General features: G+C 41.2%; 1 protein-coding gene across 5 annotated transcripts in view; it reads right to left on the bottom strand.

The window, feature by feature from the left end:
* Positions 1 to 13,827, bottom strand: part of tpp2 (tripeptidyl peptidase 2) — a 136,141-nt gene that overhangs the window by 61,595 nt on the left and 60,719 nt on the right. For all 5 annotated transcript variants that reach the window (XM_080196914.1, XM_080196916.1, XM_080196917.1 and 2 more), the window contains exons 13-16: positions 10,443 to 10,614; positions 5,415 to 5,572; positions 4,582 to 4,658; positions 173 to 279 (exon numbers count right to left, since the gene is read on the bottom strand). In XM_080196914.1, coding sequence (XP_080053040.1) covers positions 173 to 279; positions 4,582 to 4,658; positions 5,415 to 5,572; positions 10,443 to 10,614 — 514 coding nt within the window. The remainder of the gene's footprint in view (positions 1 to 172; positions 280 to 4,581; positions 4,659 to 5,414; positions 5,573 to 10,442; positions 10,615 to 13,827) is intronic.

The following is a 13,827-nucleotide window of genomic DNA, read 5'->3' as shown; positions in this document are numbered from 1 at the left end:
AGGTACACCAGCAGTGCTGATAGGGAGAGATTTCCATAATTTCGACCCGGGGTTAGTATTCAACAAAACAAGAAATTTACCCTATTCCCAACTATAAAGGTTTAAAGATAAAATAAAAATCTAAAATAACAAATTGTTGAAATTTTTTTTCTACATAAAATGATTCTCTTACCAGCCCAAGTAGCACCCCAAGGTACTTCAATAAAGTGTCGTCTAATTTGACCAGGCTTAAAATAAACATCACTGTATGCAAGCTCATAACCAGAGGTTTCATGTAACCTGTAACCAAAAACAAAAAATGTATTTGTTATAATGCAATTCGGAGTGAATCTGAATCTAATCCAGAGAAACTAAAAGATGTTATTTAATTATACATATTCTAGTGTTGTCAGCAGGATGGTGACAACACTAGAATATGTATAAATGGCAAATGAGACAAGAGTGAACTTATTGAAGAAGTTGTTTTAACAGCAGTTCTGAAAGAAGGTGCCAAAACAAAGAGAACAATTAATACGGCCAATAAGCATGGGTGCCCATGCGTGCCGGCTGAGTGTTGAGGAATTGAATAAGGAATCAATCAAGAGAACAGGAAATGAATCAAGTTTAGAGAGAATGGGAAGATCAGAGAGAATCTGAAGAATGATGACAGATTAGGGATGAGACTATAGCTGGTTGGAAGCAGTCAGAAGAGTGAGTCTGAGGCATGGGGTGTTGGCCTGTGCCTGTGTTATAATTTTCTTTGTTCTTTTAGTATAGGAATAGTGGGGTATGATCTCCAGAACAGTAACGGGTTTTAGTTCAGTCAGGCAGCATGGTTGGTGCAGGCTTGGAGGGCCTAAGGGTCTGTCCTGTGCTGTAATTTTCTTTTTTCTTGTTCTTGAGATAGGATGGATGAGAGATTGTAACTGAAGCAAGATGGTGACAACAAGTGATGAAAAAATTGATGGGCTTTTGTTGGTACTGGAGATGAGGATAACGGGAGTGCAGGAAAGGAAATATGAGGAGTTTAAGAAGACGGCTCGCTATTTAAAAAAAGAATGCTGAATTGTTCCTGATTAAGGATGATTGCATTAAGAGGATTTGGTTGAAGTCTTCAAAATGACCCAGCCAAAGCTAATTTTGAATAAGGAGACCAGTCACACACCAGCAGCCCTTGAGTTTGCAGGTTTCAATTCAGACTTAAGGAAGTGAAGTTGTGGACTGCATGAGAAGGAAGAACAGGATGGGAAATTATCACTTACGTGAATAAGGCCATTGCGGGGAAGCCAACAGTCTATAGATGTACGCGAATGACCATCACAGCAGGAATGAATTATTAGTGGCAAGAGATTTTCAGGGACTGATGATGAAAATAGTGAGGTGGGGACGATTAGAGGATTTCAACCCAAAATCTAGTGGAAGAGATAGAGTTCAGTGTTTTCAAATGTCTACTTCAATCCTGGTAGAACTCTTAAGAGCTTGGCTGAAGCAGGTCAACAGCAATAAAGCTGTTCATTTTCGGCAGACTCTTCAGGGGTCTATGCAGGGGGAAAAAAAGAAATCAGAGGGGCGATTCTCCCATTGTGATCCGCAAATTTTCTGGGGGGGGTCCAGTCAGGAGAATCGCATGTCGGCCATTCCCCAGGATTCGTACATGCACGCATATCTCCCACAGTCAGGGAACAGTCGTAGTCGGGACCATGATGGAAACTGGGGCTGGAACTCTGCAGTGGTCCCAAACTGGCAATGTTGCTGAAAAGACAGGCATCAAAATTTTTCATCTTGCATTTATCAGAGCAAATACAAAAACACCAAATTCCAAATGATCACAATTTATACAACAGGGGAAAAAGGGTGCTGACTGGTTAGCAAGGCAACTTTCATTGGCTGAGATGTTGCCATGGGAAAAGCAACAGAGAATGCTCAGCTGCCCAATCACCTAGTAATTGAAAAAAAAGGCACAAGGTATGAAAATATGGCTTACGTTTACTGATAATGTGTCTCTGCATTATGGATATACGTCATTTCTAATGAGGGCAAATGAGCAATTATACAAGCTCAACTGATTACCTTAAACTGATTGTTAGTGTAGCTATTAGTGCGCTCAGGATTGTTCAGCAAGTGCTTTGCAAGTATTACTTCTCATTAATCGGATGCTGCCATCAGTCCCTAAAGATGTTCAAACTATCCACAACTGAGCAATGTCATACATAAATTTGGTGCCTGGGTGATGTAAATTACAAAGGCAATACAGCCCAGCAATTGGCTGATCAGCTCAACTGGCATATTCCTTTGGTTGTTTCTAATAGGCAGAATACAGACCATATTCAATCAGCTCCCACTCGCAAAACCCAAAAAATATGCTGTGTAATTGGGCTGCACTTGTTGAACAATTCTGAGTGTGCTGATAGCACAATTTAAGATAATTGGTAAAATTTCTAACTCAGCTCATTTATGCTTGATCTATATTCATGATGTGGAGATGCCACCATTGGACTAGGGTACACACAGTAAGAAGTCTCACAACACCAGGTTAAAGTCCAACAGGTTTATTTGGTTTTGCCACCAAATAAACTTGTTGGACTTTAAACTGGTGTTATGAGACTTCTTTCTATATTCATGCACAGGGACCCATTCTCTGCAAACAGATGGAATATTTTCAAGCCTTGTGTCTTTCCTGAATATCCTGTATAAATTTTTTTTTAAGTCATTCATGGGATGTGGGCATTGCTGCCTCAGCCAGCATTTATTGCCCATCCCTAATTTTACTGAAGCTTTATGTCTTCCACTCATCAGGACAGTCACAAAATTGCCATATTCTAAAGGATCACAACAATTTCTGCTGTAGGAGAAAAGGGGACTGACTGGTTGGCAAGTTGGCCTGATTGGCCGAAGCATTGTCTCCTTTTGGGGAGAATGCTCCCCACCTTTCAAGAATTGCATGTCGGCCATTCCCCAGGATTCGTACATGCACGCATGTCTCCCACAGTTGGGGAACAGTCGTAGTCGGGACCATGATGGAAACTGGGGCTGGAACTCTGCAGTGGTCCCAAACTGGCAATGTTGCTGAAAAGACAGGCATCAAAATTTTTCATCTTGCATTTATCAGAGCAAATACAAAAACACCAAATTCCAAATGATCACAATTTATACAACAGGGGAAAAAGGGTGCTGACTGGTTAGCAAGGCAACTTTCATTGGCTGAGACTTCTTACTGTGTGTACCCTAGTCCAACGGTGGCATCTCCACATCATGAATATAGATCAAGCATAAATGAGCTGAGTTAGAAATTTCACCAATTATCTTAAATTGTGCTATCAGCACACTCAGAATTGTTCAACAAGTGCAGCCCAATTACACAGCATATTTTTTGGGTTTTGCGAGTGGGAGCTGATTGAATATGGTCTGTATTCTGCCTATTAGAAACAACCAAAGGAATATGCCAGTTGAGCTGATCAGCCAATTGCTGGGCTGTATTGCCTTTGTACTTTACATCACCCAGGCACCAAATTTATGTATGACATTGCTCAGTTGCGGAAAAATTTTGATGCCTGTCTTTTCAGCAACATTGCCAGTTTGGGACCACTGCAGAGTTCCAGCCCCAGTTTCCATCATGGTCCCGACTACGACTGTTCCCCGACTGTGGGAGATATGTGTGCATGTACGAATCCTGGGGAATGGCCGACACACAATTCTTGAAAGGTGGGGAGCATTCTCCCCAAAAGGAGACAATGCTTCGGCCAATCAGGCCAACTTGCCAACCAGTCAGTCCCCTTTTCTCCTACAGCAGAAATTGTTGTGATCCTTTAGAATATGGCAATTTTGTGACTGTCCTGATGAGTGGAAGACACAAAGCTTCAGTAAAATGCCTCTCTTTTCAGCAATATTTAAGTTCTGTGCTACCCAAACATCAGGGAGATAATGGCTTCATGCCTATTAAGAAATGTAATTGCTGTGGAACTCCCACAATCATAAAACTAAGTCAGAGAAATTTTCCCTGGCAACCCATTCGCTGTCCAACTGGTTTTCCTTCTTTTGCTCCACCCTCTGTCCCCTCATCCTGTCCAAAACCTCATCTGTCTACTAGCCCACAAAGTCCTGTTCTATTTTCCCCTTTTCCTGACTGAATCTCATTATCACCCTCTCTGATATGACTTCTGACAATTGGAAGATTGATGTTAATGCTATTCTGTCATGGCAAACTATATTGTAATGGTAGGAGTACAATAACACAGAGTATATAATGTAGCACTCCATTAGTAAGCTATTTTAAATGGCCTGTCTATTCAAGGCAGGTTCTAAAAATCTGCACAGCTAGAAGTCACTCAGAATTTGACTGGCACATTAAAGCATGTTTGCTGGGTTCAGATTGCAGCTCATCGTCTGGAAAATTCCAGAAAATCCGCTGACAGCCTGGAGCCAGTGAGTCATTGAAGGCATTATTCACACTAGAAAGACCTTCTGATCCCACCAGCCTGAAGGGCTGGAAAACTCTGACCGTTACGTTTATCAAATCTTTATGCCAGCCTCTGCTCAGCAGCAGCATTTTCTCCAGATCAACCATACTGGAAAATGAATCAATAAACAAGAAGGCTTACTAACCTTACTGGTATTGTGACAGTTACTGGGAGTCTAAATAAGGGGCCTGCGTTAGGAGCAGTGATGTCATACCCACAAACCTGCAATAAATCAATAAATAGTAAAAGAACTAAATCACACCTGCTGCAATGCAATAGAACGTTATTATATTGTCTGCATTCAAAAAATTAAAACATAATTAACTATAAGTGAACCTAAACAGAACAGAGTAGGCATTTCATATTAGTAGCATAGTATGACATCAGAAACAAACGTTTTTAATGTGCATTGGAGAATTTTCACTCTGCATGATCAATCATTTTCAACTTCAGTCTGAATTACTATACAATTGCACAACACAGAATTTGTTGCAGTTTTCTAGGTTTCATAGAGTCACAGAGCAATACAGCATGGAAACAGACCCTTCAGGCTAACCAGTCCATGTGGACCTCACCTTAAACCTCTGACAAACAAAGCATCTCATATTCTTGACAATCCATAAAAGTTGCACTACCAAAAAACTCAAAATTATAACTGTTCTGTCGTAAATCTTGAACATTAATTTTATTGCAAGAAAATACTGGTTGCAACTTTTGACTTTGGCAGGGATGTAAAACTGTTTGTTTCACACTCTGTTTGATTTCCTCTTCAGTGAGTTCAATATTAGTGTATATAACGGGCTGCCATTCCGATGCTGCCTATTTTACGCTCAAGGAACCAGCTTCTCTTCCCCTTCACAAAATATGAATGCAGCTTCTCAAGTGCTGTTTCTTTTTGGAGAAAGCAAGCATAGAAATATTTTTATAAAACAGAATATACTGCGTAATTTCTTAAAGGTATTATCTGGTACTAGATACCTCAGTAAAATGCACTCCTTCACGAAGGCCACGTGGATCCACTCGTATGGTAACATGTCTACATTGATTCATCAACTCCAAGTGACTGGGGCACTGAATCCATGATGCATTGCACGTCAAAGCTAAGTGAAGCTGCAGACATATTCGTTCAGAGTTTTCTACCAAAATTTGAAAAAAAAATCATTAAGTCAAGCACTGCCCTTTAAATTCTAACTACATTGTTGGTAACAGGGTTATACAGCCATAAATCTTTGACAAACAATATGAGCATTAAACTGCCCATGTATTGTTATTAAAAAAGAGAAATGTCTGGAGTGTGATGGATCCAATACATGTACATGAGTGTATATACATGTTCATGAATCTCCTATGGTATAACTCAAGATAAGTCATTGAACTCTTGTTCTACCAGGTAATGTCTTATCTTATTGTTGAACTGATTGAAGTTGTGTTTCAAGAGTAGAAAATGCAACTGTTTAATAAGAAAGAGCTGGGATAGTACTTAGTTGTTTTCCAGGCTACAACATTTATTTGCCCATTTTATAAATAAAAACATGAATAATGATATTATTCAAGCATTCTGGCTCTTGTATCAACTGACTGCCTTTGGATAGGACTCTCTCTTCCAGGACTACATCCCTGTGAAACAGAAATGCACCTGAAATAAAACCCACCACTGTGTTGAACTAAAGGCTGCCTTTCTCAATGCATTTGCAATTTAAAATATCCTTCTGGACTTTATAACTCATTTTAATCAATAAGTGAGTGGTAATAATGAATCCATACAGACACCTAATATTCTTGGATACAAGTCTATATTTCTGTGAGAATATTTTAGATTGTTTATTGTTGACACAATTAGTACAAACTGAATATCAACAACAGCTTCGGTGCTAGACTTTTTTAAATTGGGAGATGTTTCCCATGTTCCTAATATTGTTTATCTAGTTACGAAAACAGAATTTTAAGCGTTATCTTCACTACAAGCTATTTTACAGTCACCAAACTTGTAATATTAATGCTCATCTTAACCCAATCAGGGGGATGCAATGGTGTAGTGGTATTGTCACTAGACTAGTAATCCTGACCCTCAGTTTGCCATACGTCTTTGAGTTCAGAGAGAGGGAGGATGTGTCCCTTTTTTCTCTTGCTCAGCCACTTTTCGTTAGGCTTACGTCAAACCCTTGTTACCCTTGCCTTTATATTGTGGTTTTTGTCCTCTTGAGTTTTTTGATTTTTATTCATGTTAATTTTTTTTTGCAGAGTGGTAGGCAGGGGTGGTAATAGTGGTTGGGGTTGGGGGTTTGGGGGGTTCTTTTGTTCGTGGGGTATGTGGCGTGAAGGAGAAACTTGAAGTTAAGAGGGGGCTTGATTCAGATAAGAGGCAAACTGGATGATTTAACATTGCTATGGAGATAGGGGTTGATAGCCAGGAAGGACAAATCGTAGCCAATTGGAATTTGAATTTTAGCATGGTTGTGGTGTGCAGCAGCCTCTCACACAGAATTCTTGTCAGTTTCTATTCAGAAGAAAGAGAACAAAAACCGGCTTGGCTTGAGAGTAACAGAATAGTGGAGCTGTGGAGCAGATAAGGAAGTAAGTCTTCGGAAACGAAGATCAAAAGGTTGATTCTGTGTACTGCGCAGTGAATGTCTGGAAGGGTGCGTTTTTTAAAGGCCAGCAGAAATTGGGTACAGTAAAACTGCTGTCTGAATGGACTTCGGGCCTACCTCCTGTACGATTACGGGAATTAAATCTCCAGCTGAGAAACACAAAGCTTTGTGATATGGTAGTGAAACCAATGCTGTAAGTACTGGGGAGGTTGGGGGTGAAGCACAGGGAATGCTTATACTTTTGTGAGACCTATCTTTGTTGTATTGACTCTTTAAAGTGAAATTCATTGCATCTGTTGAAACACCACCTGTCTCTTAATGAATGTTTAATTTTACATTGATGTCGGGTTTGACTTTTACAGTAAGTTTTAAAAAGTGAAATTTTATCCCTTGCATCAGTATCTCTTGAGGATTCCTTTCTTTTAAGGTAGTATTGCAATCCCCATACAGACCAAAGAACAAAGAGAACAAAGAAAATTACAGCATTGGAACAGGCCCTTCGGCCCCCAAAGCCTGCACCAACCATGTTGCCTGACTGAACTAAAACCCCCTATCCTTCCGCTGACCATATCCCTCTATTCCCAACCTATTCATGTATCTGTCAAGACGCCTCTTAAAAGTCACTACTGTATCCGCTTCCATTACCTCCCCCGGCAACAGAAACACATCCTCTGTGTAAAAAGTCTGCCTCGAACATCTCCTTTAAACCTTGCCCCTCGCACCTTAAATCGGTGTCCTTAGTAATTGACTCTTCCACCCTGGGAAAACGCTTCTGACTATCCACTCTGTCCATGCATCTCATAATCTTGCAGACTTCTATCAGGTCGCCGCTCAACCTCCGTTGTTACAGAGAGAACAAACCAAGTTTCTCCAACCTCTCTTCATAGCTAATGCCCTCATACCAGGCAACATACTGATAAATCTTTTCTGTAACCTCTCCAAAGCCTCTGCATCCTTCTGGCAGTGACCAGAATTGAACACTATACTCCAAGTGCGGCCTAACTAAGGTTCTATAAACATAAGAACATAAGAAATAGGAGCAGGAGTAGGCCATCCAGCCCTTTGAGCCTGCCCCGCCATTCAATAAGATCATGGCTGATCTGTTGCTGCTCAGTTCCACTTTCCCGCCCTCTCCCCATAACCCTTAATCCCCTCTCCTATCAAAAACCCATCAACCCGCGTCTTAATATTTAAGAGGCAGCCTCCACCACTAAAGCTGCAACACGACTTGCCGATTTTTAAACTCAATGCCCCGGCCGATGAAGACAAGCATGCCATATGCCTTCTTGACTACCTTCTCCATCTGCGTTGCCACTTTCAATGATCTGTGTACCACTGCACCCAGATCCTTTTGCCTATCAATATTCTTAAGGCTTCTGCTATTTACTGTACATTTCTATTCGTATTAGGCCTTTCAAAATACATTACCTCACATTTGTCTGGAGTAAACGCCATCTACCATCTCTCCACCCAAGTCTCCAAACAATCTATATCCTGTTGTATCCTCTGATGGCCCTCGTCGCTATCTGCAAATCCACCAACATTTGTATCGTCTGCTTATTTCCTCCAAATTATTTATATATATTATATTATGAACAGCAAAGTTCCCCGCACTGATTCCTAGGAATGCCACTTGTCACAGCCTCCCATTCAGAAACACATCCTTCCACTGCTGTCCTCTGCCTTCTTTGACTGAGCCTGTTTTGTATTCACCTTGCCAACTCACCTCTGATCCCATGCAACTTCCTCTTCTGCACCAGTCTGCCATGAGGGACCTTGTCAAAGGCCTTACTGAAGTCCATGTAGACAACATTCACTGCCCTACCCTCATCAATCATCTTCGTCAATTCCTTGAAAAACTCATTAAGTTAGTGAGACACGACTTTCACTTCACAAAACCATGTTGCCTCTAACACGTCCACTTATTCCCAAGTGGGAATATGTCCTGTCTCGAAGAATCCTCTCCAATAATTTCCCTGCCACTGATGTAAGGCTTACTGGCCTGTAATTACCTGTATTATTCTTGCTACCCTTCTAAACAAAGGAACAACATTGGCTATTCTCCAATCTTTTGGGACCTCCCCTGTAGCCAGTGAGGATACAAAGATTTTTCTCAAAGCCCCAGAAATTTCCTCCATTGCCTCTCTCAGTATTCTGCAGTATACTTGTCAACTTTAATGTTTCTCAAGAACCCCAATACCTCCTCCTTTTTTATCTCAACATGACTCAAACTATCTACACACCATTTCCCAGACTCATCATCCACCAAGTCCTTCTATTTGGTGAACACTGACACAAAGTACTCATTTAATACCTCACCCATTTCCTCTGGCTCCATGCATAAATTCCTTCCCTTGTCCTTGAGTGGGCCAATCCTTAATCCTGCTGGCCAATGCTTTTTCATGACCCCTCGTAGCCCCTCCTTACTTCTTTCTACTTTCCTTGTATTCTACACTTGCTTTGTGTGTTCCCAGCCTCCTAGCTTTGACAAATGCTTCCTTTTTCTCTTTGATTAGGCTCGCAATATCTCTCATTATCCAAGGTTCCCAAAACTTGCCATGCTTACCCTTCATACTTACAGGAATGTGCTGGTCCTGAATCCCTATCAATTTACACTTGAAAGTCCCCTACACGTCAGATGTTAATTTGCCCTCAAACATCTGCCCTCAATCTACATTCTTCAGTTCCTGCCTAATATTGTTGTGATTATCTTCCCCCAATTTAGCACCTTAACTTGAGGACTACACTTATCTTTATCCATCAGTACCTTAAAGCTTACTGAATTGTGGTCACTGTTCCCGAATTGCTCCTCTACTGAAACGTTGACCATCTGGCCCAGCTCATTCCCCAATACCAGGTCCAATATAACCCCTTCCCAGCTGGACTACCTACAAACTGTTTCAAGAAGCCCTCCTGGATGCTCCTTATAAACTCTGCCCCATCCATGCGCCTAGCACTAAGTGAGTCCCAGTCAAAATAGGGGAAGTTAACGTCTCCCACCACAACAACCCTATTTCTTTTACACCTTGCCAAAATCTGCCTACATATCTGTTCCTCTGTCTCTGGCAGTTGGTGGCCTATAGTAAATCCCAAACACTGTGACTACACCCTTTCTATTCCTGAGCTCAACTCATATTGCCTTGCTGTATGAGCCCTCCGAGTGTCCTCCCGCAATACAGCTGTGATATTCTCCTTATTCCCCACCCCTTTTACATCCCCCTCTATCCCTCCTGAAACATCTGTATCCTGGGAATGTTAAGCTGCCAGTCTTGTCCTTCCCTTAACCAAGTCTCTGTAATGGCAACAACATTATTATACTAAACGCAAGTTTTTTTCCCCCCACAATATTGATACTGTTGCATCTGTAATTCTAATTCATAAAACTAATGCCCCAAGAGTGATCAGAGAATCTTACCTGCATTTTCTGGAAACACTGGTTCTATGCCAACTCCATGATCTGAAGGTGAAACTAGATGTGCAGGATCTCGGAGGTAGATCCCACGTTGGTTGCCAATAGCAATGTTAAATCCCAAATTATTGCTACTCATGGATGAATTTTGTATGAGGTAGTCATAAGCTTTATCAACCTAATAAGAAAATAAGTTTCATATGCTGAATCAGATATTTTATAAAGTATGTATTATGTCCAATAATATTACCAGGGACACTGATTTAACAGCACTGGGGACAATTCTAGGATTTGTAAAAATTGGGGATGTGGTCTGGGGCTTGGCAGTACTGAGATAGGTAAAAGGTAAAGTCACCATTGTCCCAGGTGACCATAGGCTGCTCTCCCTTTTGAGGGGAAGAGCTGACTAGTGGTGATTTAACTTCAGGATCACCGTACTTCAGGCGAGGGGCAAAGTTGAGAAGGTGAGCCTTCTTGAATAACCTGGTATAAAGACTGGCTAAGGGTCTTGCAATATTTTGAAGGGCTAGCCCCAAAATTTCAGGAACAACATCGACATCTATTCTGTGTTAACAATGGTACGTCATTGTAGCACTGAAAGGTAATAAATCTATAGATAGGGTGGTAAACTTAACATGACATTGTAGATCATCATGCAAAGGGCCAAACATCAAACCAAATAATCATCTCAAGCTGGAAGACAGAGAAATCATCTGACCATCAGCTCTCTCCACAGACTAAACAAACAATAATCAGAAACAATCACGTTTACCAAGGCTACCATTGCGATTCTTTCCAAGTAATTGAGTCAAAATTCTATGTCAACAATAAAGATTAGATTGGATAAGGTGAAGAAGGAAAATGGGTTACAGGATTTTTGGAATAGTGTGAACAAAAATGTTTGGAATTATCTTCTCACAAATAATAGGAATTCCAATAGACTAGTTGACGCTAATGACCTGTTTGATGCACTTGCTTTGTATTTTCTTTCAATGAAACAAAGTGACCTCTCAGGATGAAAGCTCTTCTAAGAAACTCAGCAAACCATACTCATACTCAATGAAGAAATCTCCACGGGCTCCTCACCCAGCTAAGGCAGCATTTACACATTTCTTCACTAGAAATAAATACATCTCTCCTATATCTACCTCTCCTATATCAACACTTGTCCAAATAAAATTACACACCAGAATACTCATATCCAAAGAAAACCATAGAAAATTACAGCTCAGAAATAGGCCTTTTGGCCCCTCTTGTCTGCGCCAAACCATTTTTCTGCCTAGTCCCACTGACCTGCACTTGAACCATATCCCTCCACACCCCTCTCATCCATGAACCCGTCCAAGTTTTTTTTAAATGTTAAAAGTGACCCCGCATTTACCACTTTATCTGGCAGCTCATTCCAGTCCCACCACTCTCTGCGTGAAGAAGCCCCCCCTAATATTCCCTTTAAACTTTTCTCCTTTCACCCTTAATCCATGCCCTCTGGTTTTTTTCTCCCCTAGCCTCAGTGGAAAAAGCCTGCTTGCATTCACTCTATCTATACCATCAAAATCTTATACACCTCTATCAAATCTCCCCTCAATCTTGGACGCTCCAGGGAATGAAGTCCTAACTTATTCAATCTCTCTCTGTAACTCAGCTTCTCAAGTCCCGGCAACATCCTTGTGAACTTTCTCTGCACTCTTTCAACCTTATTAAAAAAAAGACATTTATCTCTCTATCTCCTATTACCTCTTACTGTCCTCCATCTTTCCCATCCTCCCTTGCCTTGTCCTGCCCTTTCCCTCTCTGAACTCCTGTGTTTGACCAATTATTTTTTTCTGATATCTTCTTAGAAATTAGTTGGTGATTTTTTTTCTGAAATAACAGGAGAGACCACATCATATAACAGTTGGGTATTAAATAAGAGTCAACAGTTGTCAATTGCTAACTTCAATTGCTTGGAAGTATATTTTTGACCACCAACACCTCCCCCACCCTTCTTGGCATTAGGTTTTTTTTACCTCTCCCAAGAATTTACAAGGCATCGAAAGGGTAAGGAGTCTATTGATACAATGTGTCACACCAGGAAGACTTGAAAGAGAAAAAAATCTATATCACCCTGGCTACTTTATAAATTATTACTTCACCATATAACGAACAAAAACTTTAGTGACTGAAGTCATGGCAGGCTACGACTCATGCAAAAGACATTTCTAGCCTAAGAAAACCACAGCAACATCGTATTTCTCTGATGAGGCACACTTCCCACTGCCTCAGAAAAGCAGCTAGCACCCTAGACATACTCTCTTCCACCTTCTTCCATCGGGAAAAAGATACAAAAGTCTGAGAACAGGTACCAACCAACTCAAGAACAACTACTTCCCTGCTGCCGTCAGACTTTTGAATGGACCTGCCTTATATTAAACCGATCTTTCTCCACACCCTAGCTGTAACTACAACATTATATCTCATACCTTATTCTTTTGTTCCAATTTCCTCCCACAGTCTGAAAAGTGTGCTTGTTCGGTGCACTGGTCATGCTAAGTTCTCCCTCAGAGTACCCAAACAGGCACCGGAGTGTGGCAACTAGGGGATTTTCACATTAACTTCATCGCAGTGTTATTGTAAGCCTACTTGTGACACTAATTAAACTTTCTTTGTCAACAGGGAGTCCAGCTTGAGACAGGAGAGTTCAAAGCTCAAAGCGTTCTGAAGGAGTTGGGGTATGGAATGGGAGAACAGATTACCTGAGAGGGGAGAAACGAAATGAGGTGAGAGAACAGGAGTGATAGGTCTAGAAGGGATGAAAGAGAGAAGAACAGTAGAAATAGGATTGGTGAGTTTGAGACAGGTGTGGCAGCTAAAAGGCACATAAAATCGCAGGACCCCTACAGTGCAGAAGGATACCATTTGGCCCACCGTTTCTGCACTGATCACAATCCAACCCAGGCCCTATCCCTGCACCCCCATGTATTTACCCTTCTAATCCTCTGATGCTGAAGGGCAATTTAGCACAGCCAATCAACCTAACCTGCACATCTTTGGACCGTGGGAGGAAGCCAGAGCAACCGGAGGAACTCCACACAGACACATGGGTTTCCTCATGACTGGAAAAAGGTAAAACCCAACATAGTTACATGGCAAGGTTAGTATCCATATATCCAGACTGGAAATGGGGGAGAGGAGACAATAGCTTGGAGTCCACAGTAAATTTGATGCCAATTTGCAGGGCATGGGGGGGTTACACAAAATGAATCTGGAAGGTAAATTAAATTACATTCATGATAATTAGATTCATGCTCTCACTGGGCAACATTTCATTCTGAAATCTCTCCGCACAAATCCTGCGAGAGTTAGCAGCCATAACGGATCTCTGTTTGCAACGAATGGGCTGGATTGCAACATA

Source organism: Carcharhinus amblyrhynchos, chromosome 10 (assembly GCF_965287045.1).
Source record: "Carcharhinus amblyrhynchos chromosome 10, sCarAmb.v2.hapA, whole genome shotgun sequence".
NCBI classification, from domain to species: domain Eukaryota; kingdom Metazoa; phylum Chordata; class Chondrichthyes; order Carcharhiniformes; family Carcharhinidae; genus Carcharhinus; species Carcharhinus amblyrhynchos.
Note: the sequence above shows the minus strand (reverse complement) of the source record. Positions and strands in the feature narration are given on the sequence as shown.